Source organism: Coregonus lavaretus, assembly GCF_964263955.1.
Source record: "Coregonus lavaretus genome assembly, chromosome: 24".
Lineage (NCBI taxonomy): Eukaryota > Metazoa > Chordata > Actinopteri > Salmoniformes > Salmonidae > Coregonus > Coregonus lavaretus.
The window spans coordinates 8,076,701-8,104,512 of record NC_140011.1 but is presented as its reverse complement, the minus strand read 5'-3'; the positions used below and the strand labels follow the sequence as shown (position 1 = coordinate 8,104,512).

General features: G+C 41.7%; 2 protein-coding genes across 3 annotated transcripts in view; both read right to left on the bottom strand.

Annotated features, from left to right (window-relative positions):
• Positions 1-6,252: 6,252 nt before the first annotated feature.
• LOC311100031 (F-BAR domain only protein 2-like) overlaps positions 6,253-27,812 on the bottom strand; it is a 93,893-nt gene continuing 72,333 nt past the window's right edge. The window contains exons 18-27 of one of the 2 annotated variants that reach the window (XM_084140764.1): positions 18,380-18,492; positions 18,008-18,140; positions 17,593-17,679; positions 17,289-17,348; positions 16,493-16,604; positions 12,225-12,380; positions 11,232-11,364; positions 10,248-10,447; positions 6,806-7,035; positions 6,253-6,486 (exon numbers count right to left, since the gene is read on the bottom strand). In XM_084140764.1, coding sequence (XP_083996890.1) covers positions 6,464-6,486; positions 6,806-7,035; positions 10,248-10,447; positions 11,232-11,364; positions 12,225-12,380; positions 16,493-16,604; positions 17,289-17,348; positions 17,593-17,679; positions 18,008-18,140; positions 18,380-18,492 — 1,247 coding nt within the window. In that variant the 3' untranslated portion in view covers positions 6,253-6,463. The remainder of the gene's footprint in view (positions 6,487-6,805; positions 7,036-10,247; positions 10,448-11,231; positions 11,365-12,224; positions 12,381-16,492; positions 16,605-17,288; positions 17,349-17,592; positions 17,680-18,007; positions 18,141-18,379; positions 18,493-27,812) is intronic. The other variant, XM_084140765.1, reaches the window with a different exon arrangement.
• LOC311099346 (uncharacterized protein) lies at positions 18,986-26,812 on the bottom strand (the record flags this gene model as incomplete). Its single annotated transcript, XM_084140064.1, has 2 exons — positions 18,986-19,617; positions 26,791-26,812. 2 exons carry the CDS (start codon positions 26,810-26,812, stop codon positions 18,986-18,988), a joined length of 654 nt encoding a protein of 217 aa, XP_083996190.1.

Below are 27,812 nucleotides of genomic sequence, written 5' to 3'. Positions count from 1 at the left end.
CAAATGGTACCCGATTCCATATATATAGTGCACTACTTTCGACCAGAAATCCATAGGCTCTGGTCAAAGTAGTGCACTACATAGGAAATAGGATGCCCTTGGGGACGCACATGGGGCTTGAGCTGCTCTTCCAAAGGAAAATATGATGAGAGATCATTCCCCTGGATGTAAACTTAACCGCTTCAGGCTCTGCGTTATACTGAATTGGTCTTCTGGGCTTTAGAGCGGAGTGAAGGAGGAGAGGAATCCATATTAATGTAATAAACTTACACCATCCCTGTTTGTTCAGATGGTTTCCCTCGTGTTTGAGAGAGAGATCAAATAAGCACATCAATTACAAATTGACCATAAATGTAACTGATGTTGCCTCTCGCTCGGGCCTCGGGACAAATATGACTGTGTGTGTGTGATGGCAGCCAGCAAAGGCCAACTGTTCCCTGTGCTCCAGGCTCAATCAGAGTCCATCTGAGGCTCAGACCCTCTCAATCTATACCAGATACATATCCTTACAGAGTCCATCAGACACACAGACCCGCTCAATCCACACCAGATTCATAGACCTTCAGGGCTATAGTCTAAGTGTGCACTGTAGTCTCTCAAATAGATTTTGTTCAACCTACACCACCCTTATAGACCCTCTCAGTCAACGCCAGACTCACTGATCATCAATGCTGTTCGTGGACTAGACACATTCGACGGCTTTACAAAAAAAGATGAGTATGATGTTGAACTTGTGCACACACGCCACAGTCAGAGGTCTGAGTGAGGTGGACAGGGAGGGAGAGAGAGAGAAGGGAACATGGTGATGGTTCACACGTGCCTGTGGACCGGCGGGCCGACCGACTCAGAGAAGCTTAATTTCAATTAGCAAGGAGGAGGTCTGGAAGTGGAGCAGCTGTGACATAACGCATGACTGGCTGTGTAAATATGCACAAGGAGGCGTTGTAGTGCCAGTACGCACAACCATTACCTCAGCGCCTGATGCTCTCATCTTGTCTCCTGTGACACACACACTCTCTCTCTCTCTGAAAATGTTCAGAATGATACATCTTGAAGAGAGTATGCTGTACAGACAGTGGCCGTATGGAACTTTATGAAACAAAATGGTCAGACATTAGCAAAATTAAGCAATGCACGCACACATACTCACACACCGTTCACATGGGTTGGAGGGTACGCACACACACTCACACACAATTATGTGTCACAGATTGTGTGTCAGAGGGCTAATTAGCTGAATAAATTAGGCTAAAGGTGTACCAGTGTGTTCATATTGAATTAATCGGATGTGTTGTTAGTCTTAGAAGGCCAACTCAGCTTGCCTGAGGAAAAAGAAACACAGCCAGGACCGTTCATATGAGCAGTGAGTATAGTAAGGCTATCAGGTTATATTTATTCCACTTTAAGTCCTTTCCCCTATACCAAAATCATAAAACTGAGAATATTGTCATCCTAACATTAACTGGTCATTTGTTGACTTAAAAACTCTAAAGTCATTGTGGGGCTGAATGAAGCCAAGACAGAAGAGAGGAGAGGCAAAGGCCATTCAGCTGGACATAATAAGGTCTCTGGAAGGTCAGTGGGAAAATTGCCCCGACTGCACTGCTGTAATAGGGTTCATACTAAAAAGGTCTCATCAGCCTCCAGACGCACACTGTTTTTCCATCAGAGCCAGGGCTTGTTGAGATCCCCAAACACAAATCAGAGTCTCTATCTCGACCCAGAAATTGACCTCAATCTCTTCAAACTAAATATTACGCAAGTGTGTCCCTTACAGATTGTTCTTGCACATAGTGGCCTAAATATGGAGTTATGAACTTAATTTTAGTTGACATAGGGTTCATGTCTGAAAATACTTAGACATGATAGTGATCTCTGAATGATCTCCCCTTGACAATAGCCTTATAATGCATCATCATGAATTTAGGATCTAGAATCTAGATGATTCACACAGGTGCACAGGAAGAACAAACACAGGAGACACCATTTTAAGTAGTCATTTTTATATACATGTATATATTCATATATTACACATTTAATACAGGCACATTGAGATCGATCATAAAGTGAAGAACAGAAAAAAGTGGCTGAAATATTCGTAAAAATGTACATTTCATGAGAAATCATTTACACATAATTTTGCTTTTTGAACTCTCCTTTTGACATAGAAATACATACAAAAAACATAATGACATAATTAACATAATGACAAGCTCCCCCCAAAAAATCACTGGGTGTTATGTAGAGACAGCAAGAACCAGCTTGCTAAATATACGTTGCATATATATTCCGTTTCTGTGTGGGGTTTCTCTGATCTAAGGGGTGAATCGAGAGAGTAGCCTGTGCTATTTAAAGGAGAAATCCACAAAAAAAATCCAGATTTTGATATGTTCTTCCTCTCTAAACGTTTCTCACCTGCTACATTTGTTTTGCATGATAATGCTTTAGTTTAGTAAAATCCATTCGGATAACCTCACATCATTTGGTTGGGACAGTATGGTGTCATATAGTGTTCTTGAAGAGATTCAAATAAATGTTGAGGTTTGTGTATTATTTTACCCCTCATCCAACTAAAGTTAGTATCGGCCTCTACAATGCTACTGAAGTTCGAGTCTTAAACTTGATCTTAAACAAATCTCATTGTACATAAAAAAAAATGTATTACCAATAAAACAGTGATGATTCAGATTAATCCATGCCTTACAAAACAAAATCTTGACCGAATCATACTGTATCCAAAACAAAGAATATTTTACACATGATATGACATCAAAAATGCTTCTCGATCAACATTGTAAAAACAATAATCGCTTCTTTCTCATAGTTATTAAATGATGTGGCCACATGGACTAGGTGTTTTGTTGTTGTACTGAACAGTTTTATTTTGAGGATAGGTTGAATACATAGATAGAGGAGTCTAGATGGATATATATGGAGATGAGGCCATTTTAGAAGCAGCAAGAGTGTTAACAGTATCAAACCCTAACTGTTCCAAAGACCAGGAGTCTACAAGCATACAGTGGTTAGATGGCCACATACAGGATGGACAGTAAGACTACAAATCTAGTATTGAAGTAACCTACAATGCCTAGAGGGGCCTTTAGAAAATACTCCACAATCACAGTGTTGCTGATGTGCCCATTATCAATGTGTGTAATGACAATACAGTACTGATCATTTACCTATACCTATGTCAAAACAATGGTTTTGGGGAGGAGGCATTGGATGAAAAGGCATACAAAAACATGTTTGTGATATTGATAGAACTGCTACATAACGTGTATGCATATCCCTCCATCTAGGAGATGTAGCCCTTCTAGATACTGGTCCTCCATTGGTATATAAGGCAATAATTAATCACTCGGTATGACATCGAGTCAGCACCAAGAACCTTTGTCTGTCTCTCTCCTCACAGGCAAACATGGCAGTTACAGGATGTAACCTATCCCAACTGGATAGCATTTTATTACCGTTATCAACAGTTGTCAAGGTATATTTTCTTAAGGCATTTCTAGAATTGATTTGGCCCGATTGTGATTAAGAAGCTAGGTCAGTAGGCTGTCCGGTGCTCTTAAATAGACCGAAGGTTTTTTGTGAACAAAGATCTCTCTCTGATCAAAGATAGAAAATACCCCAGATAGAAAATACTTTCAAAGATGACATCATAGAAAAGAGACAGAACTGAGACAGTGAGTCCACTGGATCAGTGGTTTCTGAAAGACAGATGCCTTTGGGTTTGACTGGTGTAGAAACTGGAGGCATTTTCCTTTCAATGTCCAAAAACAGGACTATTTTAAAACAACAACTGGCACAAGATTAGTGCTTTCTATTTTTGTTAGCTGTGCTTTTTTAACATACAAAAGGGCAGAAAGAAAAGATGCAGTGCCTTCGGAAAGTATTCAGACCCCTTGACTTTTTCCACATTTTGTTACGTTACAGCCTTATACTAAAATTGATTAAATAAATAAAAATCCTCAGCAATCTACACACAATACACCATAACAACAAAGCGAAAACAGGTTTTTATAAATGTTGCTAATTTATGTGTGTGTATAACAGAAATACCTTATTTACATAAGTATTCAGACCCTTTGCTATGAGACTCGAAATTGAGGTTCAGATGCTATCCGTTTCCATTGATCATCCTTGAGATGTTTCTACAACTTGGAGTCCACCTGTGGTAAATTCTATTCATTGGACATGATTTAATTGGACTTGAGTGGCCAGACGGAAGCCACTCCTCAGTAAAAGGCACATGACAGCCCGCTTGGAGTTTGCCAAAAGGCACCTAAAGACTCTCAGACCATGAGAAAGAAGATTCTCTGGCCTGATTAAACCAAGATTGAACTCTTTGGCCTGAATGCCAGGCATCACGTCCGGAGGAAACATGGCACCATCCCTACGGTGAAGCATGGTGGTGGCAGCATCATGCTGTGAGGATGTTTTTCAGCGGCAGGGAATGGAAGACCAGTCAGGATCGAGGCAAAGACGAACGGAGCAAAGTACAAAGATATCCTTGATGAAAACCTGCTCCAGAGCACTCAGGACCTCAGACTGTGGTGAAGGTTCACCTTCCAACAGGACAACGACTCTAAGCACACAGCCAAGACAAAGCACGGGTGGCTTCGGGACAAGTCTCTGAATGTCCTTGAGTGGCCCAGCCAGAGTCGGACTTGAACCCGATCGAACATCTCTGGAGAGACCTGAAAATAGCTGTGCAGCGACGCTCCCCATTCAACCTGACAGAGCTTGAGGGGATCTGCAGAGAAGAATGGGAGAAACTCCCCAAATACAGGTGTGCCAAACTTGTAGCTCATACCCAAGAAGAATAGAGGCTGTAATCGCTGCCAATGGTGCTTCAACAAAGTACTGAGTAAAGGATCTGAATACTTATGTAAATGTGATATCTCCGTTTTATTTTTATTGTTATAAATTAGCAAAAATGTCTAAAAACCTGTTTTTGCTTTATCCTTATGGGGTAGTGTGTGTAGATTGTTGAGGGGAAAAAACAATTTAATCAATTTTAGAATAAGGCTGTAATGTAACAAAATGTGGAAAAAGTCAAGGGGTCTGAATACTTTCCGAAGGCGCTGTAGGCACGTTTCTCAATGAATTTATCCACAGTAAGAAAAGGCACTGAGGTCAGTTAAGTATTCATGGGTTGGCGTCACTCAGTCGCGTCATTGCCATTGTTATCAAATGTTCTATGGATGCCACAGCCATATTGATACCCAAAAGTAGAACGGGAGCTGTTTTGTCTAGATTACAGTGGCTTTGAAATACGATGACATTGCTAAAGTAGGCAAATATTTAGTAAGAAACAACTTTGCCATCATTATCATGTTGTCAAATTTACTTTATACAGATGGCAATGTTGTCATTACCTAGCACAGTTCGTCAAAAATAGCTAGAAATGCTAACGTTAGCTATCCGGTGGTTTCCTCTCAATCTTAGCTAGCCAGCAAATGTTATACTGCATCTAAAGTCAATATGGCAACATCAAAATGATGACAAAAGGTTTTCCTACTAATTATTTGCCTTCTTTAGAAATGTAATTGTATTTCCAAGCCACTGTAATGCACTTTTGATTAAATCTTAATCAGCACCAATTCACAATGCATTGAGTATAATGATCAGTAGGGCATCAGTTCTAAAACAAACGTTCAAAACAATATTGTGACGAAACGTGCAGCCCATGAATAGTTTTTTGCCTTTGAACGAGAACACTTAAAATTGACTTTGTATGGTTGTCTGAAGCAATTAAGCTTGTGTCATGAGAGTTTTAGAGAAGTCAGGTTATACTATAATTTCTTCAATGCACACGATCAGAATAGAAAGAGCCCAGAAAAAAAAAATCTGTAAAAAGAGACCTCGAGTTTCCGCTGGAGAAGAGAAGGAGAGGGGGGTGAGGGAAGAAAGTGTGGCCTTTCCACTCCTCACGTTTTCTATTTTCTCACTGTTTTACACCAAATCTTTGTTACTCAAGAGCTTCAGTGGAATACACATACAACATTTACAAAGGAGAGAAAAAAAAAATGTTTAAGAAATGTCCGGAAAGATTGTTAGTGCAGATTTTTGGGGGGGATATATATATATATATTATAAGCCATACATTGTCACCTATACATAACAAAACACTACGATTCTGACTTTATAAAAGTCTGAATTAATCAGACAGCATTACACTTCTCAGTATCTATACCTTTACATTTCCTGACAGCCCAAGGTTTTTTATTTTTTTTAATTTTTTTTAACAGTGTTCAATACTCAGTGCTGCTTTACTGTAGTAAGAAGCTCTCCTCTCTTCCCGGGGACATAATATAAAGACCGTTTCCAAACTGTATTCGCTGCACCTCTCCCCTCTAACCCTCCCTTTCCATAAATAGGACAAAAAACACAAAAATATTGAAAATAAACTTTCAATAGAGCCGTTGTGCTTGGGGGTAAAGGCCGGTGTGCCTACTCAACAGTCTGCCATGTAACGACCTAGGAGAATAAGGAACAACACAGACATTAGACCCCAGTATAGACCACATCATTCACATTTGACTAACCAAACGCGAGTGTCTTCCGCTCAAGTCACAACACAAACATTAAAACAATAAAATCGGTGACAAGTCAGTAGTTATTACCTGTAGCTAATCACTTCTTCCTAGGTAAGAATAGATTATGTGGCGAGTAGGAAAGAAAGAATCTCCCATACACAATATGCTCCTTTGCTTTATTCCTGCACCCATATGTTTTGGCTGCAGAAGCCTTAAATCAGGTGTCAGATTCTGTGTTTAGATCTTGGTCCTATACGTACCTGTGGCAAACCTCTTCTTATTGAGGGACAGTCTGTACCCGGCTCCCAGCAGCTCCATGTCCACCCCCGACAGCGTGCTCCCCTCGCTCATAAACTGCACAGCCAGGGTGGTTGGGGTGGACGGGCCGTCCGACAGCTCAAACTTAGCCCTCAGAGACCCCGAGCCTTCGTTATCAGACTTCTCTGAGATATCACTCAGCTTCCATAGAGACTTATTCAGCTCCGAGTTCCTGGTGGAAAGAGATGAAAGACGACATGTGAACATGTATCTTACACAAGCAGTTGCACTTCCACTCTCTACCATAGAGGCATGACAAACATAGATACACTATTCAGTGTTTCCCCTATATTCATTCATTTTAAATCGTTTGACAGTACCAGTCAAAGGTTTGGACACACCTACTCATTTCTTTATTTTTACTATTTTCTAGAAGACATCCAAACTATGAAATAACAAATATGGATCATGTAGTAACCAAAAAAGTGTTAAACAAATCAAAATATCAAAGAGTGTGCAAAGCTGTCATCAAGGCAAAGGGAGGCTATTTGAAGAATCTCAAATATAAAATATATTTTGATTTGTTTAAAACTTTTTTTGTTACTACATGATTCCATATGTGTTAAATCATAGTTTTGATGTCTTCACTATTATTCTACAATGTAAAAAATAGTTAAAAAAAAAAGAAAAACTTGAATGAGTAGGTGTGTCCAAACTTTTGATACACACACATATATACACATACATGCATACTTAGTGAGGGAAAAAAGTATTTGATCCCCTGCTGATTTTGTATGTTTGCCCACTGACAAAGAAATGATCAGTCTATAATTTTAATGGTAGGTTTATTTGAACAGTGAGAGACAGAATAACAAAAACAAAATCCAGAAAAACGCATGTCAAAAATGTTATAAATTGATTTGCATTTTAATGAGGGAAATAAGTATTTGACCCCCTCTCAATCAGAAAGATTTCTGGCTCCCAGGTGTCTTTTATACAGGTAACGAGCTGAGAGTAGGAGCACACTCTTAAAGGGAGTGCTCCTAATCTCAGTTTGTTACCTGTATAAAAGACACCTGTCCACAGAAGCAATCAAATCAGATTCCAAACTCTCCACCATGGCCGAGACCAAAGAGCTCTCCAAGGATGTCAGGGACAAGATTGTAGACCTACACAAGACCATCGCCAAGCAGCTTGGTGAGAAGGTGACAACAGTTGGTGCGATTATTCGCAAATGGAAGAAACACAAAAGAACTGTCAATCTCCCTCGGCCTGGGGCTCCATGCAAGTTCTCACCTCGTGGAGTTGCAATGATCATGAGAACGGTGAGGAATCAGCCCAGAACTACACGGGAGGATCTTGTCAATGATCTCAAGGCAGCTGGGACCATAGTCACCAAGAAAACAATTGGTAACACACTACGCCGTGAAGGACTGATATCATGCAGCGCCCGCAAGGTCCCCCTGCTCAAGAAAGCACATATACAGGGCCGTCTGAAGTTTGCCAATGAACATCTGAATGATTCAGAGGAGAACTGGGTGAAAGTGTTGTGGTCAGATGAGACCAAAATCGAGCTCTTTGGCATCAACTCAACTCACCGTGTTTGGAGGAGGAGGAATGCTGCCTATGACCCCAAGAACACCATCCCCACCGTCAAACATGTAGGTGGAAACATTATGCTTTGGGGGTGTTTTTCTGCTAAGGGGACAGGACAACTTCACTGCATCAAAGGGACTATGGACGGGGCCATGTTCCCTCAAATCTTGGGTGAGAACCTCCTTCCCTCAGCCAGGGCATTGAAAATGGGTCGTGGATGGGTATTCCAGCATGACAATGACCCAAAACACACGGCCAAGGCAACAAAGGAGTGGCTCAAGAAGAAGCACATTAAGGTCCTGGAGTGGCCTAGCCAGTCTCCAGACCTTAATCCCATAGAAACTCTGTGGAGGGAGCTGAAGGTTCGAGTTGCCAAACGTCAGCCTCGAAACCTTAATGACTTGGAGAAGATCTGCAAAGAGGAGTGGAACAAAATCCCTCCTGAGATGTGTGCAAACCTGGTGGCCAACTACAAGAAACGTCTGACCTCTGATTGCCAACAAGGGTTTTGCTAAGTCATGTTTTGCAGAGGGGTCAAATACTTATTTCCCTCATTAAAATGCAAATCAATTTATAAAATTTTTGACATGCGTCTTTCTGGATTTTTTGGGTGTTATTCTGTCTCTCACTGTTCAAATAAACCTACCATTACAATTATAGACTGATCATGTCTTTGTCAGTGGACAAACGTACAAAATCAGCAGGGGATCAAATACTTTTTCCCCCTCACTGTGTGTGTGTGTGTGTGTGTGTGTGTGTGTGTGTGTGTGTGTGTGTGTGTGTGTGTGTGTGTGTGTGTGTGTGATATATATATATATATATATATATATATATATATATATATATATATATATATATATATATATATATATATATATATATATATATATATATATATATATATATATATATATATATATACACACATACATACACACACATATATATATGCACCTAAGCTCAATTGCGAGTCTCATAGCAAAGGGTCTGAATACTTATGTAAATAGATATCCGTTTTTTATTTTTAATACATTTGCAAACATTTCTAAAAACCTGCTTTCGCTTTGTCATTATGGGGTATTGTGTGTAGATTGAGGGAATAAGGCTGTAACGTAAGAAAATGTGGAAAAAGTAAAGGAGTCTGAATTCTTTCCGAATGCACTGTATATATAAAGTATATATAGTATTTTTTAATAAATATGCAGAGATGCGCTTTTAAGATCAGAGTGACAAGCTGTAACAAGTTACATATATTCTTCAGATTCTCATCAGATCGTCTGAAAAACCTCCAAGGTAATCCTGGAAGTGTAGCCAATAGATGCATGTAATAACTGTTAGCTAAGATACAGTAACGTTATGCTAGCAACATGTTTTGGGGGTTGATATATAGAATTGGCTGGTGATGTCATTGAGTTAAAAAAATACAATTAAACTGTCCTAGATTTTCAGATGAATTTCAAAGGAAGTTCACGCATTTTGGAGTAGAATGTCCTTTAAAAAAAGTCACCAGAAAAGACCTTCTCACAATCGTTCAGGAAGACCCCACCCTCGCCCCCACCACTACCTCTGCCACCACTCCTGAAAATAAAACCTAGTGGAAACACTGCTATTAGTACAGATACACAACTACGAAACACATATATTGCTAGCGATAAGTACTGAACATTAACCATGCTCACAGCTGATGCCAGTGCTATGCTGTCTTGACTGTTGTGGTCTGTTTTTGTAATGGAAAATCAATTTATCAATATCAGTCGGTCAATACGAATCAATCAAGCAAGCAATCAATCAAAGCATCAATATCTAAATAGTACTGCTGTCCACATGTTCTCTGTTCGTTTCTCTCACCAGACAGCATTGGGCAGGGACTGCATGTTGATGACCCCTCCGTCTACGGGCACTAGGACCTGTACGTTGGAAAGAGGGCCGGGGCAGAGCATGGACTCTGGGTTGTAACGGTAGTCCATCCTCAGGTCAGTGGTGGTGGGGGTACACTTCCAGTACACTGCCAGGTTCAGAGGGGTGGACTGGATCCCATTAGAGGACACCTAGACAGAGGGACACAGGTCAGAGGTCAGGTCAGTGGTGGTGGGGGTACACTTCCAGTACACTGCCAGGTTCAGAGGGGTGGACTGGATCCCATTAGAGGACACCTAGACAGAGGGACACAGGTCAGAGGTCAGGTCAGTGGTGGTGGGGGTACACTTCCAGTACACTGCCAGGTTCAGAGGGGTGGACTGGATCCCATTAGAGGACACCTAGACAGAGGGACACAGGTCAGAGGTCAGGTCAGTGGTGGTGGGGGTACACTTCCAGTACACTGCCAGGTTCAGAGGGGTGGACTGGATCCCATTAGAGGACACCTAGACAGAGGGACACAGGTCAGAGGTCAGGTCAGTGGTGGTGGGGGTACACTTCCAGTACACTGCCAGGTTCAGAGGGGTAGACTGGATCCCATTAGAGGACACCTAGACAGAGGGACACAGGTCAGAGGTCAGGTCAGTGGTAGCGGGGGTACACTTCCAGTACACTGCAAGGATCAGAAGGGCGTACTGGATCCCATTATAGGACACGTGCGCACCCAGGAACACGGCATAAGGTCAGCGGGAAAAGGGCAAAGATCATATTATTGGAGAGATGCCCAAAAATGTATACATTAACAATATGTGAAATAAATACATTTATAAACACAAATTTGATGGTAATAAACGTTAGATTTTGAGTATAACTTATTTTACTTCTGGACTTCTGCATTATTACCACAATAGTGAGTATTTACTGTAGGGGTATACAGTATACTAAAGTGAGTCTTTTGTTTAGTCTGGGACTAACCTGGTATTTGAGGATGTCCACGTTGTAGTAGGACGCAGCAGGGTTCTGCTCTGATGCTTTCCTGAGGTAGGATGTGAGAGCTTGCATGTTGAACCAAAAGTCCTTGGTATTAGCGTCACTTTGCGAGGGATCACTGGATAACGCGCACACACACGAGAAATGATCAGAGACTCAAGTATTCATTCTTCTGCTCGGCGGCAGTGTGTGCGTGTGTGTGTGTGTGTGTGCATGTGTGCTTGCGCTGAGCTCCAATAGCTGGAAAGAGTTACCCTTTTATTGCCCCCCAGCTATTAAAACATGAATTCTGTTTGATTCAATTAGTCCAGCCATGTGGTCTCAGAGTTAACCAGAGGAAGTAGACCGAGAAGGAGAGAAAGAAAGGAGGGGGAAGAAAACACCCTCTTCTCCTTTGGGGGAAGAAAGGAATCCACTCTTCAAAGAGACTAACTCAGGTGGCTGTCTCTTTTCCACTGATGGTTCACTGCTAATAAGTTGGCTAGGGCTAGATACATGGTGGCTATTCCGGAGGAAACACAACATGACGCTTACATTTAGAGGTGATATTGTAGCTTGTTGAGAGTTGATGCAACACTCCTCTAGACATGGCCTGTTGAGAACCTGATGTCTGAAAATAGGTCGCTGTCAGGATAATGATAGCTTTATGACTGATGCTAATAGATTTTCCCCTCAATGACGCAAGCTAGGTTCCCCCCTCCCCCTCTCAACACTCTCTACGGGCTGCCACCCTGATATGCTCCAGTCTGGCCCACTGGTGTTCAAACAGTGTTACAGCCTTCCTTTGGTTCCACGCATGCCCACACCTGTATTGGAATCTGGTCTTTACTGATATAGCTGAATGATTCTCTATGGTCCTGTACGCCTGTATGGTAACTACACATCAAACAGGTTCATTAAAACGTTGTATGAATGTTTATGTTAACCATATCACCTGTGAATAAAACGTTATCAGAATGTTAGAATTTCTCCACTCACCTGAACAGTAGTGTCTGGTTTGGAAGGATCTGCTCCAGCTTGGACGTGCTCTTCAGTTTGAAGGTGAGCACGGCAGGGGAGGGGTTACTGGTGAACACCTTGATGATACCCATGGGGAAGGACAGGGTCATGTCACCCGTGATCTTTACTATGCACCTAGAGAGTGAAGGAGAGCAGCACGCAAAGGGTTAAACCTGTGCTCTTCACTATGCACCCGAGGGGAGGAGAACAGAGCAGTATGCAAAGGGTTAAACAACTGATCTTTACTACACCCGAGGAGATGAGCAGAGCAGCACAGAGAGAGCAGGCCCTACAGCTCACGCAAAGAGACAAATTGCCACTGCACTCGACACAGTTCTTTGTTTATTTGACACGCAGATGTTGCAGCACATCAGAGATTGTACTATTACTCATGCGCACAGAAAAGGAAACAGTACGTGGGACATGTCTATGGATGAACTCAAAGCATTTATTGCACTCTTGTCCATTTGGTCTGATAGGTTTGAGGTGAACTTTTCCCCAAGAGACCATGCCACGCAACCGCTTCAGAGAGATTATGTGACACCTGCATTTTGATGGCAAGGATGCAAGACCAACGCGTGCAGACGGACCAAGATCACCGCCGTCTCAGACCCCTGGAAATGTTGTGTAAAGAACTGCATTGCCAGGAGAGAATATAACTGTTGATGAGCAACTATTCCCAACCAAATCTCGGTGCCATTTCACCCGATACATGGCTAACAAACCGGACAAATTTTGAATTACGTTTTGGTTGGCCGCCGATGTCGAAAACCAAGTACTTGCTCAATGGCTTTCCATATCTGGGGAAATATTAAACCAGGCTAGCTGGTGAGTGACTGTCTGAGACTGTGGTTTTGAGACTCGTGGAGACTGCAAAGGCAGTGACCATGGACAACTTCTTCACATCAATTTCCCTGGCAGACAAGTTGATTGCAAAGAAGACTAGCCTGCTCGGAACCGTGAACAAACAGAGTAGGGAGCTGCCACCCTCTGCGCAAAACAACATACCAGCAGAACTGTACTCCATATCAGTGATGGAGAGTGGTAAAGTAGTAACCGCCTGGTTATATTATCTTTGAATTTCTACATTGTCAAAAGAAGCTGAAACTTGCCTGTATTACTTACTATAACTCTATTACTAATCAAATCTACAAATCAAATTGATCAAATGTATTACCAATAATGTTTTATTGTAGGGAAACGAAAATATGCTATACATTTTTCACTAGGACTTTGTAGAACTAGGTAGGAGCGAGGAATGCGTCTCGAGGTCAAATCAACAGATGAAGTGAGAAGAAACTTCTGGTAGGGGGGGCAGAGAGGCTCACCACAATGTCTCTTCTACTGTAGTACTACAGTGGGGGAAAAAAGTATTTAGTCAGCCACCAATTGTGCAAGTTCTCCCACTTAAAAAGATGAGAGAGGCCTGTAATTTTCATCATTGGTACACGTCAACTATGACAGACCCCCAGAAAATCACATTGTAGGATTTTTAATGAATTTAGTTGCAAATTATGGTGGAAAATAAGTATTTGGTCAATAAAAAAAGTTTCTCAATACTTTGTTATATACCCTTTGTTGGCAATGACACAGGTCAAACGTTTTCTGTAAGTCTTCACAAGGTTTTCACACACTGTTGCTGGTATTTTGGCCCATTCCTCCATGCAGATCTCCTCTAGAGCAGTGATGTTTTGTGGCTGTTGCTGGGCACGGACTTTCAACTCCCTCCAAAGATTTTCTATGGGGTTGAGCTCTGGAGACTGGCTAGGCCACTCCAGGACCTTGAAATGCTTCTTACGAAGCCACTCCTTCGTTGCCCGGGCGGTGTGTTTGGGATCATTGTCATGCTGAAAGACCCAGACACGTTTCATCTTCAATGCCCTTGCTGATGGAAGGAGGTTTTCACTCAAAATCTCACGATACATGGCCCCATTCATTCTTTCCTTTACACGGATCAGTCGTCCTGGCCCCTTTGCAGAAAAACAGCCCCAAAGCATGATGTTTCCACCCCCATGCTTCACAGTAGGTATGGTGTTCTTTGGATGCAACTCAGCATTCTTTATCCTCCAAACACGACGAGTTGAGTTTTTACCAAAAAGTTCTATTTTGGTTTCATCTGACCATATGACATTCTCCCAATCCTCTTCTGGATCATCCAACTGCACTCTAGCAAACTTCAGACGGGCCTGGACATGTACTGGCTTAAGCAGGGGGACACGTCTGGCACTGCAGGATTTGAGTCCCTGGCGGCGTAGTGTGTTACTGATGGTAGGCTTTGTTACTTTGGTCCCAGCTCTCTGCAGGTCATTCACTAGGTCCCCCCGTGTGGTTCTGGGATTTTTGCTCACCGTTCTTGTGATCATTTTGACCCCTCGGGGTGAGATCTTGCGTGGAGCCCCAGATCGAGGGAGATTATCAGTGGTCTTGTATGTCTTCCACTTCCTAATAATTGCTCCCACAGTTGATTTCTTCAAACCAAGCTGCTTACCTATTGCAGATTCAGTCTTCCCAGCCTGGTGCAGGTCTACAATTTTGTTTCTGGTGTCCTTTGACAGCTCTTTGGTCTTGGCCATAGTGGAGTTTGGAGTGTGACTGTTTGAGGTTGTGGACAGGTGTCTTTTATACGGATAACAAGTTCAAACAGGTGCCATTAATACAGGTAACGAGTGGAGGACAGAGGAGCCTCTTAAAGAAGAAGTTACAGGTCTGTGAGAGCCAGAAATCTTGCTTGTTTATAGGTGACCAAATACTTATTTTCCACCATAATTTGCAAATAAATTCATAAAAAATCCTACAATGTGATTTTCTGGAGAAAAAAAATCTCAATTTGTCTGTCATAGTTGACGTGTACCTATGATGAAAATTACAGGCCTCTCTCATCTTTTTAAGTGGGAGAACTTGCACAATTGGTGGCTGACTAAATACTTTTTTTCCCCACTGTATCTCTCACACACATTCCACGCCCACAATGGTTTTAGTAACAGGCAGGGCTGTGACTACACCAGGGAGAGGAACCAATGAAATTCCTGCCTAGCAACAGAGATGTATTGGTTGTGTAAGGAGTTGACCATGCCTATTAGAAGGTTATAAATATATGCGCTTGTGTAATCATGCTTTGTCTTTGCAGCTGTATTACCCAGTCGGTGAATAAACTTGGTTTGAGTTTTTACTCAGTTTGTTCATAATCTTGTCATGGATATATTCCCATAAATATTACTTAATGCAATTCATCATTTACAATTGTTTATGCACTATTTATCAAGCATTGGTGCGTATGTTCATGGCAAATCATTTGGCCTGCACACCTTGCGGGTTGATATGCATCTAATGCGTATGCTAAAGGAGACACCTGGCAACGTTCTCCATCTAGCAGGTACTTATAGGCTGAAAGGCCCAGCGGTTCTAGTGTTAAACCTGTGATCTTCACTATGCACCTGAGCGGCACAGCAGTACACAAAGGGTTAAACATCTGCCCACTAGTCCAGTCTATCACAGTACATTTAATGGAATTCTAGTCCGAGGCAGTCCACACAGTCTCAGTCTTAGTTAGTCCACTGGTTTAACTCCAAATGTAACTCATCCAAGTCTAAATTAGACCCAGTACAACTCAGTCCAAGGCTACCTCAGTCCAAATCTAAACAAGGCCTGGTAGTCTAGCCCCATCCCAGTCTGCTGTGGTGTGGTCCACGTATGAGCTCCAACCCTCCCTGTGTGTCCGCTGCATTGCTTATGAAATGTTCCATTCGGTAATCCCTGCAAAAATAATCATTTTGCACAACAGCAATTTAACAGCAGTTAACCAATAAAAGGGTGTATGTTTTCTATGTCACAGACTATAATCTGCCCCGTGTGGGTTATCCACTCTGAAAGAATGGTGTCGGCCTAACCAAAATCTAAACCATTCCACACACGCAGACAGACAGACAGACATAGCCCACTGGCTCGTCGTGTGTGTGAAGTATGGAGCAAAGTTTAACTTAAAAATGTGTGTAACATATTATGTGTATGGACGAGTTGAATAGCAGTATGCAGCAGTATATGCAGTGCACCAATGGCTGTTCATAGTGTGTGTATGTGTGTGCGCGCATTTGTGTGTACAGCGGTATGTGTGTGTGTGTCTGCATGCATGCAGTGAGTCTACGTGTAAGGTGTGTGTGTTCACTTGCGTGCAGATTGTGTGTGCTGTGTGTGTTAGGCCCAGGCTAAGGGCTAGCTCTCTGAGCTGTAGGTGGTCATGTGAGACTCACTTAGTGGGATCAGCTCCTTTGAAGTAGGCATTAACAGACTCTGTGAAGGCCACAGCGATGGGCAAGGCATCCTGGGATGCCAGGGTCACCGGGCTGGGACCGCGAGACGTCCCTGAGGGGGGGGGGGGGGGGGGGGGGGGGGGGAGAGAGAGAGAGAGAGAGAGAGAGAGAGAGAGAAAGAAAGATCAAATGAGTGTATTGCTATGACTGAATTGTACTATTCAATTTAACTTTGACATCAAAATGATAAAGGCTCACACTCATTCATGCAACAGACAACAACCTGAAGAACACAGTTAATGTACTACATAATAAGGTCAGTCATTCAATTATATCATTATGGAAAATAGACTAATAATCCTTCCATTATTTCAGAGGAAAAGTGCATTTAAAAAATCCCAAGACATTACATACCAAAACAATCACACCTCTCTAGGAATTAAATGTTCTAGATTTGGGTAAAATATTAGGTATTGTTAAGAATTATTATACATTTACCATTGGAATGAATTACTGTCTGGGATTCTTTGAGTAAGAACTGTTAAACACTGCAATTAACTTCCTACCTTCAAATTGTTATTTGTTACTCAACAGAACACAACCATGCTTAACGGTTTGTTGATTACATGGACGTTCACAGTGAGAGAGAGGCGTATGCTGACAGAGAGACAGGCGCGTTGAGAAGATACAGATTTTTCATGAGCAGGCAGACAGAGCAGACAGCCAATCCGAGTGGCCGTTGTTAGTGTGTCACAAACAGAGAGGCGTGTCCAGGCTACTTGACCACACCCCCTACCTGCAGGTGTTTCACAGAGCTTCTCAAAGGTGGGCAGCTTCCCAATGAAACCAGCATCCTCTTTAAGGGCCCAACAAAATAAAAGAAAGAGGAAAGAAACCAAAAAAAACAAGAAAGCGGTGAGACGAGATGAGGTGAGGTGAGGTGAGGTGATGGCTCTGGGCAGGTGAGATGGTACTAGGCAATGGGCTCCAAACCAACACACCTGGGTGTGAATGTGAGCATTTGTACGAAATCAGGATGACACACTGTGTGCATTAGGTGCTTTACGGAGTGACAGTGAGGGAGGAGAAAGGAGACTCACTTTGGCTGAGGAGAAACAGAGGAGAGGGAGAAAGGAGGAACTCTGGTTCCGGAGAGGAGCGGGAAGGACGAAAGGTATGCTCAGGCCCTGTGAGGAGGAGAGGAGTGAGGGAAGGAGAGGAGTGAGGGAAGGAGAGAAGCCCAATAAGGTTTAAAGAAGTGGGGTTAGGTCAGGTGAGAGTGGAGGAGAGGAGAGGAAAAAAGCTGAGAATTGTTTGAGAGGAAAGGACGTTGTTAAGAAATGTGAATCGAAGTAGAGTAGAGGAGGTGAAAGGAGAAGAGGGGAATGGAGAAGAGAAGACTGTAAAGAGGAGGTAAGGAGTAGAAGACAAGAGAAGAGTAGAAAGGAGTAGACCATAAAGCAGGTGGTACGAGGTACAGAGATGGGAGGTGATGGAGCTTGGTCATGTTCTTACCCACGGTGGGTGTGTTGGAGGCACTGAGGGAGGCGGTGGAGGACAGGGAGGAGGAGCTCTCTGCCCGGGCGAGGGGAGCAGCCAGAGGAGGACTGGCGTTGGACAACGTCTTAGGCGGGCTGAACGGCCGCACCTGGTTGGATAGACCGCACAAACCCAGAAATCAACCAATAGTGATGGATATGGCAAGTTAACCCCATACATGGTACTGTATATAGCAAGAGTGAAAAACACTAAATAAATGTAGTCCATTATCATTCATTAATAGGGAATGGTTTCATCAATCAATGCTCTGATGTACAAAAAGATAGGTTGATGATACTAGAGATTCTCTATTAGATACTGGGCAGATACTCTGGTGGAGATACTCACAATTTCATTGATTCCTGTGAGTTTTCCTGTGTGTAGTTTGGGTCTGGAGGAGGGTCGTGGAGGAGGCACCAGGGCTCCAGATAGAGGAGTAGTTGGTCTGGCCAGGGCAGGCACTGCAGAGGGGCGGGGAGGAGGGGGTAGAGAGCGTCAATCATAGACAAAAAGCAGAAGTGAGCTACGGTATGATAAGGTAACCCCATGCTGCATTACTAATATATTTCTGATGGAATTCTAAAACAGGTTCAGTGAATTTAAACTTCTTAGACATCACTGAGTCACTCAACGTAATGCAAAATCATGCATCAACACAGAAGTCACGACATGCACAAATTCCAAATCATAGAATGCATACAGAAAAAAGGAACATAACTCACAAAACTTTGTGTAAACAATTCTCTAAGGCAAACAAGCAAAACAAAAAAACACAAATAAAAGTATATTATTCAACCAAAAAGATTGTAAATAAGATCAAAAGAACAACATTGTTATAAAAAGGTGGACATCTCAAACTGAAAAGACAATTTTAAAAAGTAGAAAAATATTTAAAAAACAAAAAGGCAACACTTCAAACTTCAATCAGACAAAAAAACATTTGTTTATGGCATGCTAGAGGTTACCGTTGTGTGTTTGGCTAGCTGCTGTTGCTGCGGCTACCATCCCCTCTGTCAGTGCTGATAAGACCTCCGAGACACAGGAGGCGCTGTCCTCCACAACCCCACTGCTCAGCGGCATCTTGTTATAGGGGTCAGCGGGGTCCTCAGAGAAGAAAAGGATGGACCGGCCAGACTGGACCCTGCCAATAGGAGGGTTAGACTGGGTCCTGCTGGTAGGGGGGTTTGACTGGGTCCGGTCACGGCTGACTGGGCCTGTACCCGTACCAGGACTGCAACTCTGTTGGCGTCGGAGTGGCACAAAGTCGTCGTTGAAGGCTATCCACTGGCTCTGGGACCAGGAGAAGGCTGACTGGTCCTCTCCCTGAGGGAGCCCGGCTGGGGCTGGGGGGGTTGGGGTTGGACCCTGGGGGTCTAAGGGCTCAGCCCGCCGGGTGATGGGGGCACTCTGGGCCCGGGCTGGGATGGGCTTCAGAGCCAGGAAGGGGTCGTCCAGTGAGGCCTCCCATGGAGAGAAGGTATTAGTTGTGGTGGAGGCGATGGGAGGGAGAGGGGTGACCTCTCCTTTGGTCCGCAGGCTGTCTGCCAGTGGGGGAGAGGAAAGCTCCCACTGTAATCTCCCCTCAGCTGTGAGGGGCGCCGGAGAGTCCAGGGTGGGGTAGAGTGATCAACATATACCACAGAGTAAGGAGAAGGAACCAAAGATATTCATGCAAACATCTTTACATTCCTACTTCATTTGATCATTTTAACATTCCACAGAACAAGTTAATATGAATGAATCAGTTATTCCAGGGGTCTTCAACCTTTTCTTGCCCAGGGACCCCCTCCCAGGCAAACCGGTGACCCAGGGACCCCCATCATACGTTCATAAAACATTTTAAAAAATAAACATTGTCTTATCAACAAACAAAAAATGTTATGGTCTTAACATCAGGTGAATGATAATGGCAAGGATAAGTAATCAACATTTTAAAATGAATAGATTTGGTAGATAGTTTTTCATTATTTTGACCTCCCCCACAATATAATGGGAAGAGTAAGTGTAAACTCTAACATAGCCTATTAGCTAGAAAGGTAACTCCAAACACATTTTCGCTAAGAGCAGCTGTTTAGCTGGTTAAAACAAAGGCTAGCCATGTGTTGGCAAAAATGTGTCAAGAGAGCTTACCAGCAGCACCTGTCGCAATGGTGCTTTTTCAAAGCCTATGTCAGATACTCCAGTGAGTGTAATTTGCTCAATATTAGGAGTTGAGAAATATCATTAGAAAGAAGATATTTTCCAATGTTCTATTGTAGGTATGTAATAAAAAATGTGTTTATTCTATTGTTGCTAGTGATTATATATATATATATATATATATATATATATATATATATATATATATATATATATATATATATATATATATATAGATTGAAAGGTATATACAGTTGAAGTCGGAAGTTTACATACACTTAGGTCGGAGTCATTAAAACTCATTTTTCAACCACTCCAAAAATTTATTGTTAACAAACTATCGTTTTGGCAAGTTGGTTAGGATATCTACTTTGTGGATGACAAGTCATTTTTCCAACAATTGTTTACAGACAGATTATTTCACTTATAATTCACCGTATCACAATTCCAGTGGGTTAGAATTTACATACACTAAGTTAACTGTGCCTTTAAACAGCTTGGAAAATTCCAGAAAATTATGTCATGGCTTTAGAAGCTTCTGATAGGCTAATTGACATAATTTGAGTCAATTGGAGGTGTACCTGTGGATGTATTTCACGGCCTACCTTCAAACTCAGTACCTCTTTGCTTGACATCATGGGAAAATCAAAAGAAATTAGCCAAGACCTCAGAAAAAAAAATATGTAGACCTCCACAAGTCTGGTTCATCCTTGGGAGCAATTTCCAAACGCCTGAAGGTACCACGTTCATCTGTACAAACAATAGTACGCAAGTATAAACACCATGGGACCACGCAGCCGTCATACCGCTCAGGAAGGAGACGCGTTCTGTCTCTTAGAGATTAACGTACTTTGGTGTGAAAAGTTCAAATCAATCCCAGAACAGCAGCAAAGGACCTTGTGAAGATGCTGGAGGAAACAGGGACAAAAGTATCTATATCTACACAGTAAAACAAGTCCTGTATCGACATAACCTAAAAGGCCGCTCAGCAAGGAAGAAGCCACTGCTCCAAAACCACCATAAAAAAGCCAGACTACGGTTTGCAACTGCACATGGAGACAAAGATCATACTGTTTGGAGAAATGTCCTCTGGTCTGATGAAACAAAAATAGAACTGTTTGGCCATAATGACCATCGTTATGTTTGGAGGAAAAAGGGGGGTGGCTTGCAAGCCGAAGAACACCATCCCAACCATGAAGCACGGGGGTGGCAGCATCATGCTGTGGGGGTGCTTTGCTGCAGGAGGGACTGGTGCACTTCACAAAATAGATGGCATCATGAGGAAGGAAAATTATGTGGATATATTGAAGCAACATCTCAAGACATCAGTCAGGAAGTTAAAGCTTGGTCACAAATGGTTCTTCCAAATGGACAATGACCCCAAGCATACTTCCAAAGTTGTGGCAAAATGGCTTAAGGACAACAAAGTCAAGGTATTGGAGTGGCCATCACAAAGCCCTGACCTCAATCCTATAGAAAATGTGTGGGCAGAACTGAAAGAGTGTGTGCGAGCAAGGAGGCCTACAAACTTGACTCAGTTACACCAGCTCTGTCAGGAGGAATGGGCCAAAATTCACCCAACTTATTGTGGGAAGCTTGTGGAAGGCTACCCGAAACGTTTGACCCAAGTTAAACAATTTAAAGGCAATACTACCAAATACGAATTGAGTGTATGTAAACTTCTGACCCACTGGGAATGTGATGAAAGAAATAAAAGCTGAAATAAATAATTCTCTACTATTATTCTGACATTTCACATTCTTAAAATAAAGTGGTGATCCTAACTGACCTAAGACAGGGAATGTTTACTAGGATTAAATGTCAGGAATTATGAAAAACTGAGTTTAAATATATTTGGCTAAGGTGTATGTAAACTTCCGACTTCAACTGTATATATATATATATATATATATATATATATATAGTACCAGTCACACATTTTTTATTTGTATTATTTTTTACTATAGATGTATTTTTTTCGTGGACCCCCTGAGTTATTCCATTCAATTAAACTGAACAAACAAGGCTAAATAATTCCTATCCCTATAATAATAAAAAACGGTTTCCATCTAAACCATTTAAACATTAAATCCAACCTGCTATGGGACAGCCAGATATAGGCCTAGTTCACTGTGAACTGCAATCATATGCAATCTCTGTGCAACATTTGGCAATGTGAGTGTCAGGCTATGATAGGAATGCCTGGCATGTTCAAATATAACTGTGAAGGGTTGGTTGTGGGTAATAAATTTGTTAGAGGATTACAGCTGGTTGAGAGGAGCTCAGCTACTCTGACTGTTTGGAGTGTTTGGTCATCACACCCTGCAGACACGCAGCGCCACACAGAGCTCTCAGCTTATCAAAGCTTATAAGGGCCTTTCAATCTACCACTGTTTAAGTTAGCCATCTTCCTCACTGGCTTGATTGAACAAAGTAAATATAGCTACAACTCATAACTATGAAATCCTACGATAACAGAGTGGATCTTTTGAGAGACAAAAAAAAACAAATTTTGACACAAAACGCGTTCATTTGAAAAACCAAACGCAACCAAAAAACACACAAAGACAAGCAATTGAATCAAATGTTGGATGCCATGTAAAGGCTATTTGTAAGTGTGGTTAGATAGTTGAAAAGCTATTGGATACTTGGAAAACTATTCAGTACAGTGCAACCACACTGTTCTAAAGAGGGGCAGCTAAGGAACACATTTTACCTGGCTCCCCTGGCAGAAAGACAGGGACTCGTTAATGTGTAGAGGAGATAAAGGGAATGGAGAGGGAAAGAGAGTAGATGTCTGAGGAGGAGGGGTGAAAGGGGAAGAAAGGAGGAGGGTTAACACACACAGAGAGCAAAAAACAATAACACAGCAACCAAACACAAGACTGCAAATCTTACACACAGAAAATAAGACACAAAAAGAAGGAAAAGCAAAATAACCAACTTAAAAGTTAGAAAGTCCCTGAATAATCAAACACAACTATACATTCTTACAGGTTTCTCGAAAGAACTGTTTGCAGTTCAGTCAGGGCTAGTTGAATGTGATGAATGTGTCATGTGTGTATTAACGCCTGGTAATGCCTCTATTGTACACAGAGAGCTTAAACAGCATCATCACCGTATCTTAACCAGGGCACTTTACACTGCTCTTTTGGCTTTTAAGCCAGGACCTTTGACAGTAACGAGATAGTGTTTGACAGCATACGTGCCAGTGGGCCTTATAGCCAGCCCTCTGACCCAAACTAGGTGCAATTAACGGTGGATTACAATTAGCCCAGGCAATGGGTCAGCACTAACGTCACTCTATTTAAAACCCACACACAGTCAGTCACACACACACAGTCAGTCACACACACACAGTCAGTCACACACACACAGTCAGTCACACACACACACACACACACACACACAGTCAGTCACACACACACACACACAGTCAGTCACACACACACACACACACACACAGTCAGTCACACACACACAGTCAGTCACACACACAGTCAGTCACACACACACACACAGTCAGTCACACACACACACACACAGTCAGTCACACACACACACACAGTCAGTCACACACACACAGTCAGTCACACACACACAGTCAGTCACACACACACACAGTCAGTCACACACACACAGTCAGTCACACACACCGTTAATTAACAAACACATTTAGCATCTCCTGGCTTCCACACACAGCCTACAAGCCACTGATTCAGACCTTTGGAACATCTACATTTAAAAAAAGTCGAATAAATCCATTTAATATAGCCTACACCATCACAATAAATCCATTATTTATTTTAGACAGGTCTAAAGACACATGATATGAAGAAAATGTAGTCTATTTCAGAAGAACAGAATAGCATACTCTGAGTTGTCCTTATGTTAGGCCCTGATCTGGCTATGCCAAATGGCTGTGGGCTACACTAGTTCATTTAGCAGACATGATTTTCTTAGAATTCCATGGCATTATTTTATAGTATGAAGAATACAATTGAACATAGCTGAATAAAATATAAATTATATTTTCTCTAAATGAATTGAGGGAGTGTGCACATGCAGCTATTCTGTGTTGAGCGGTTAACAAAGAAACAGGTACTCCTATATATGCTTAATTTAGAGTAATTTCTGTAACTTTAGTTGTGATACAAACGTTGGGCTATATGTTTTGATTTTTAATACAATCTAAGGATGCATGATGCAACTAATGATGATTTGAAAAAAGTGGCATGAAAGGCATGAAGCTCTGCTTAGTTTTATTGAGCAGGCTGTACACACTTCATCAGTCTCTCATTCACAATTTGATAAGCACTTGATAATGCCTTGAATTTCCCCGCGGCATCCCCTTTGTGTGGCCGTAATGCCCCCGCAAAAAAACCAATGCCTTTTGCGGCCAGTGGCTGTTGTGCCCTTGGGCTGAATATAATAATTATAATTCTCCTGGCTGTCTGCTCCGAAGCACCTCTCACTCACATGGCTCTCCATCACATGATAGGGTATTTCTCACAGGATACAAGTGAAGACAGACACACGTCCGTATCCAATTCCGAGGCGCATGAAGATATTGGAAGAACTTTTCGTCAGCCAACAAGATGAGTAGGCCTAACGAACAGCAAAAGCACTAGCCTATGTCAATCTACTATCCCCCATGAAAACACCATTCTCAAAAGTGACCGTAAATACATGTAATGCTTTTAATATGAAGGTGCATTTTTATGGTGAAAATAATCTTCCCCAAATTTGAAACTCACACGCTGCGTATGTATGCATGCAAGTTAGGCTCTACACCAGTTGTAAAGCGGATTAATGTGCTTAATAATTTTTTACAAATTGGCCACTTTAGTTGTGATACAAACCTTTTCAAAACATATAGGCCTATGGGCTGGGCTACATGGTGTGTGACTATTATTTGAAAAAGTCGCAAAAAAAAGACATGCGCTGTTTCTTGCCTTAAGCTGGGCATCATTCACAAGTGATAATATATAATTCACAAGTTATAGGCTAATACTGTCACCCATCAGAATATTCTTGATTTAATCTTGTCTTTACATACACTACCGGTCAAAAGTTTGGACACACCTACTCATTCAAGGGTTTTTCTTTATTTTTACCATGTTCTACATTGTAGAATAATAGCAAAGACATCAAAACTATGAAATAACACATATGGAATCAAGTAGTAACCAAAGAGGTGTTAAACAAATCTAAATATATTTTATATTTGAGATTCTTCAAACAGCCACCCTTTGCCTTGATGACAGCTTTGCACCCTCTTGGCATTCTCTCAGCCAGCTTCATGAGGTAGTCACCTGCAATGCATTTCAATTAACAGGTGTGCCTTGTTAAAAGTTAATTTGTGGAATGTCTTTCCTTCGGAGACAATCAGTTGTGTTGTGACAAGGTAGGGTTGGTATACAGAAGATAGCCCTATTTGGTAAAAGACCAAGTCCATATTATGGCAAGAACAGCTCAAATAAGCAAAGAGAAACGACATTCCCTCATTACTTTAAGTCAATACGGAACATTTCAAACACTTTGAACGTTTCTTCAAGTGCAGGCGCAAAAAAGATGAAGCGCTATGATGAAACTGGCTCTCATGAGGACCGCCACAGGAATGGAAGACCCACAGTTACCTCCGCTGCAGAGGATAAGTTTATTAGAGTTAACTCAGAAATTGCAGTCCAAATAAATGCTTCACAGAGTTCAAGTAACAGACACATCTCAACATCAACTGTTCAGAGGAGACTGTGTGAATCAGGCCTTCATGGTCGAATTGCTGCAAAGAAACCACTACTAAAGGACACCAATAATAAGAAGAGACTTGCTTGGGCCAAGAAACATGAGCAATGGACATCAGACCGGTGGAAATGTGTCAACCCAATTGAGATGGTTTGGGATAAGTCGGACCGCAGAGTGAAGGAAAAGCAGCCAACAAGTGCTCAGCATATGTGGGAACTCCTTCAAGACTGTTGGAAAAGCATTCCAGGTGAAGCTGGTTGAGAGAATGCCAAGAGTGTGCAAAGCTGTCATCAAGGCAAAGGGTGGCAATTTGAAGAATCTCAAATATAAAAATGTTTTGGTTACTTGTGTTATTTCATAGTTTTGATGTCTTCACTATTATTCTACAATGTATAACATAGTAAAAATAAAGAAAATCCCTGGAATGAGTAGGTGTTCTAAAACCTTTCACTGGTAGAGTATACTAAATAATATATGTGTGAAATGTCTTTTGACTTAGAATGTACTTACATTTGAAGACAGATAAATGCATACTAATCAAAACTGTGACAAGAATTCCACACAAACATTTATGACAAAAGCTTCAAATAAACATTTAACAAAAAAAACAGTAAAATAAAAAAAACTGTAAATAAAATAAAGGTATGAGCAAAATCTCCTATTAGAAACATCATCTATTAGAAACTCATAACCAATACAGACAGTCCACAAAACATTCTCTCAGACACACAACTTAAGTTTAGGTTGGGAGTGAGCACTGGAGAGGCCCCTGTCAACATAAGATATGTATGAGGAGGACTGATGTATATGTGTAATGTGTACACAGTAGGAGCTTCCTAATGTTGTTGAGCTCTGCAGGGGACTGCCTGGCCTACCCGTGGAGCTGTGTGGGGTCATGTCTGTATCAGCAGTAGTCTGAGATTAGAGTGAAAACCAGAGCCATTTATATACAGGCATGACCTAAATGATTGGCACCCTCGATAAATGAGCAAAAATAAATGAGCAAAAAAAGACTATAAAATAAATTCTACAAATTCTATAAATTCTACAAATGTTGCGCTATATTGTATGCAAAACATATATTTGTTTTAATTATATTATTTTATACTAATACAATTGCTAATGAAAACAAATATCGAAAAGATGGGGGTAAACATTATTGGCACCCCTGTTTTCAATACTCCGGCACCCTCCCCTCGCGAGGAATGAGCCCTTTTCTAAAATGTTTTATGAGATTGGGGAACACATTGGGAGGGATCATAGACCATTCCTCCCTATACAGTGCCTTCTGAATGTATTCATACCCCTTGCTTATTCCACATTTTGTTGTGTTACAGCCTGAATTCAAAATTGATTAAATATTTTAAGAAATCTCACCCACCTACACAAAATATACCATAATGAAAGGTCCAAAAACATTTTTAATAGTACAAAAGAATTTAGTGACCCCCTTCTTGACAGCGGAGAGAAACATTTATGTTTTAAAGTACATTTCCTGCAATTCTACACATTTTGCCATGGGGCGTGCAGAAAATGTTGCAATTTTAAAACACATTTTATGCAATTCTGTTCATTTTGCTATGGGATGGAGAGACATTTGCAGTTTGAAAGCTAAATTCCTGCAATTCTACACATTTTGCCATGTTAATATGATACAGTATGTGAGTGGGAGTGACTACCAAAATCAAAATGGGGGCACCCTGGGGGTCAAAGCCCCTGGGCATATGCCCTGCGTGCCCGGTTGGTATCGGATAGCTGGCTAGACTCAATTACTCATCTAAAAAATGTTAGCTGACATGGCTAATTGAGTGACTGTCAGTGACTGACATAACAAGAGAAAAACTGCAGATGCACAACCACATTTCTAAAATGCACCTTGTGCATTCTACTATTCTAA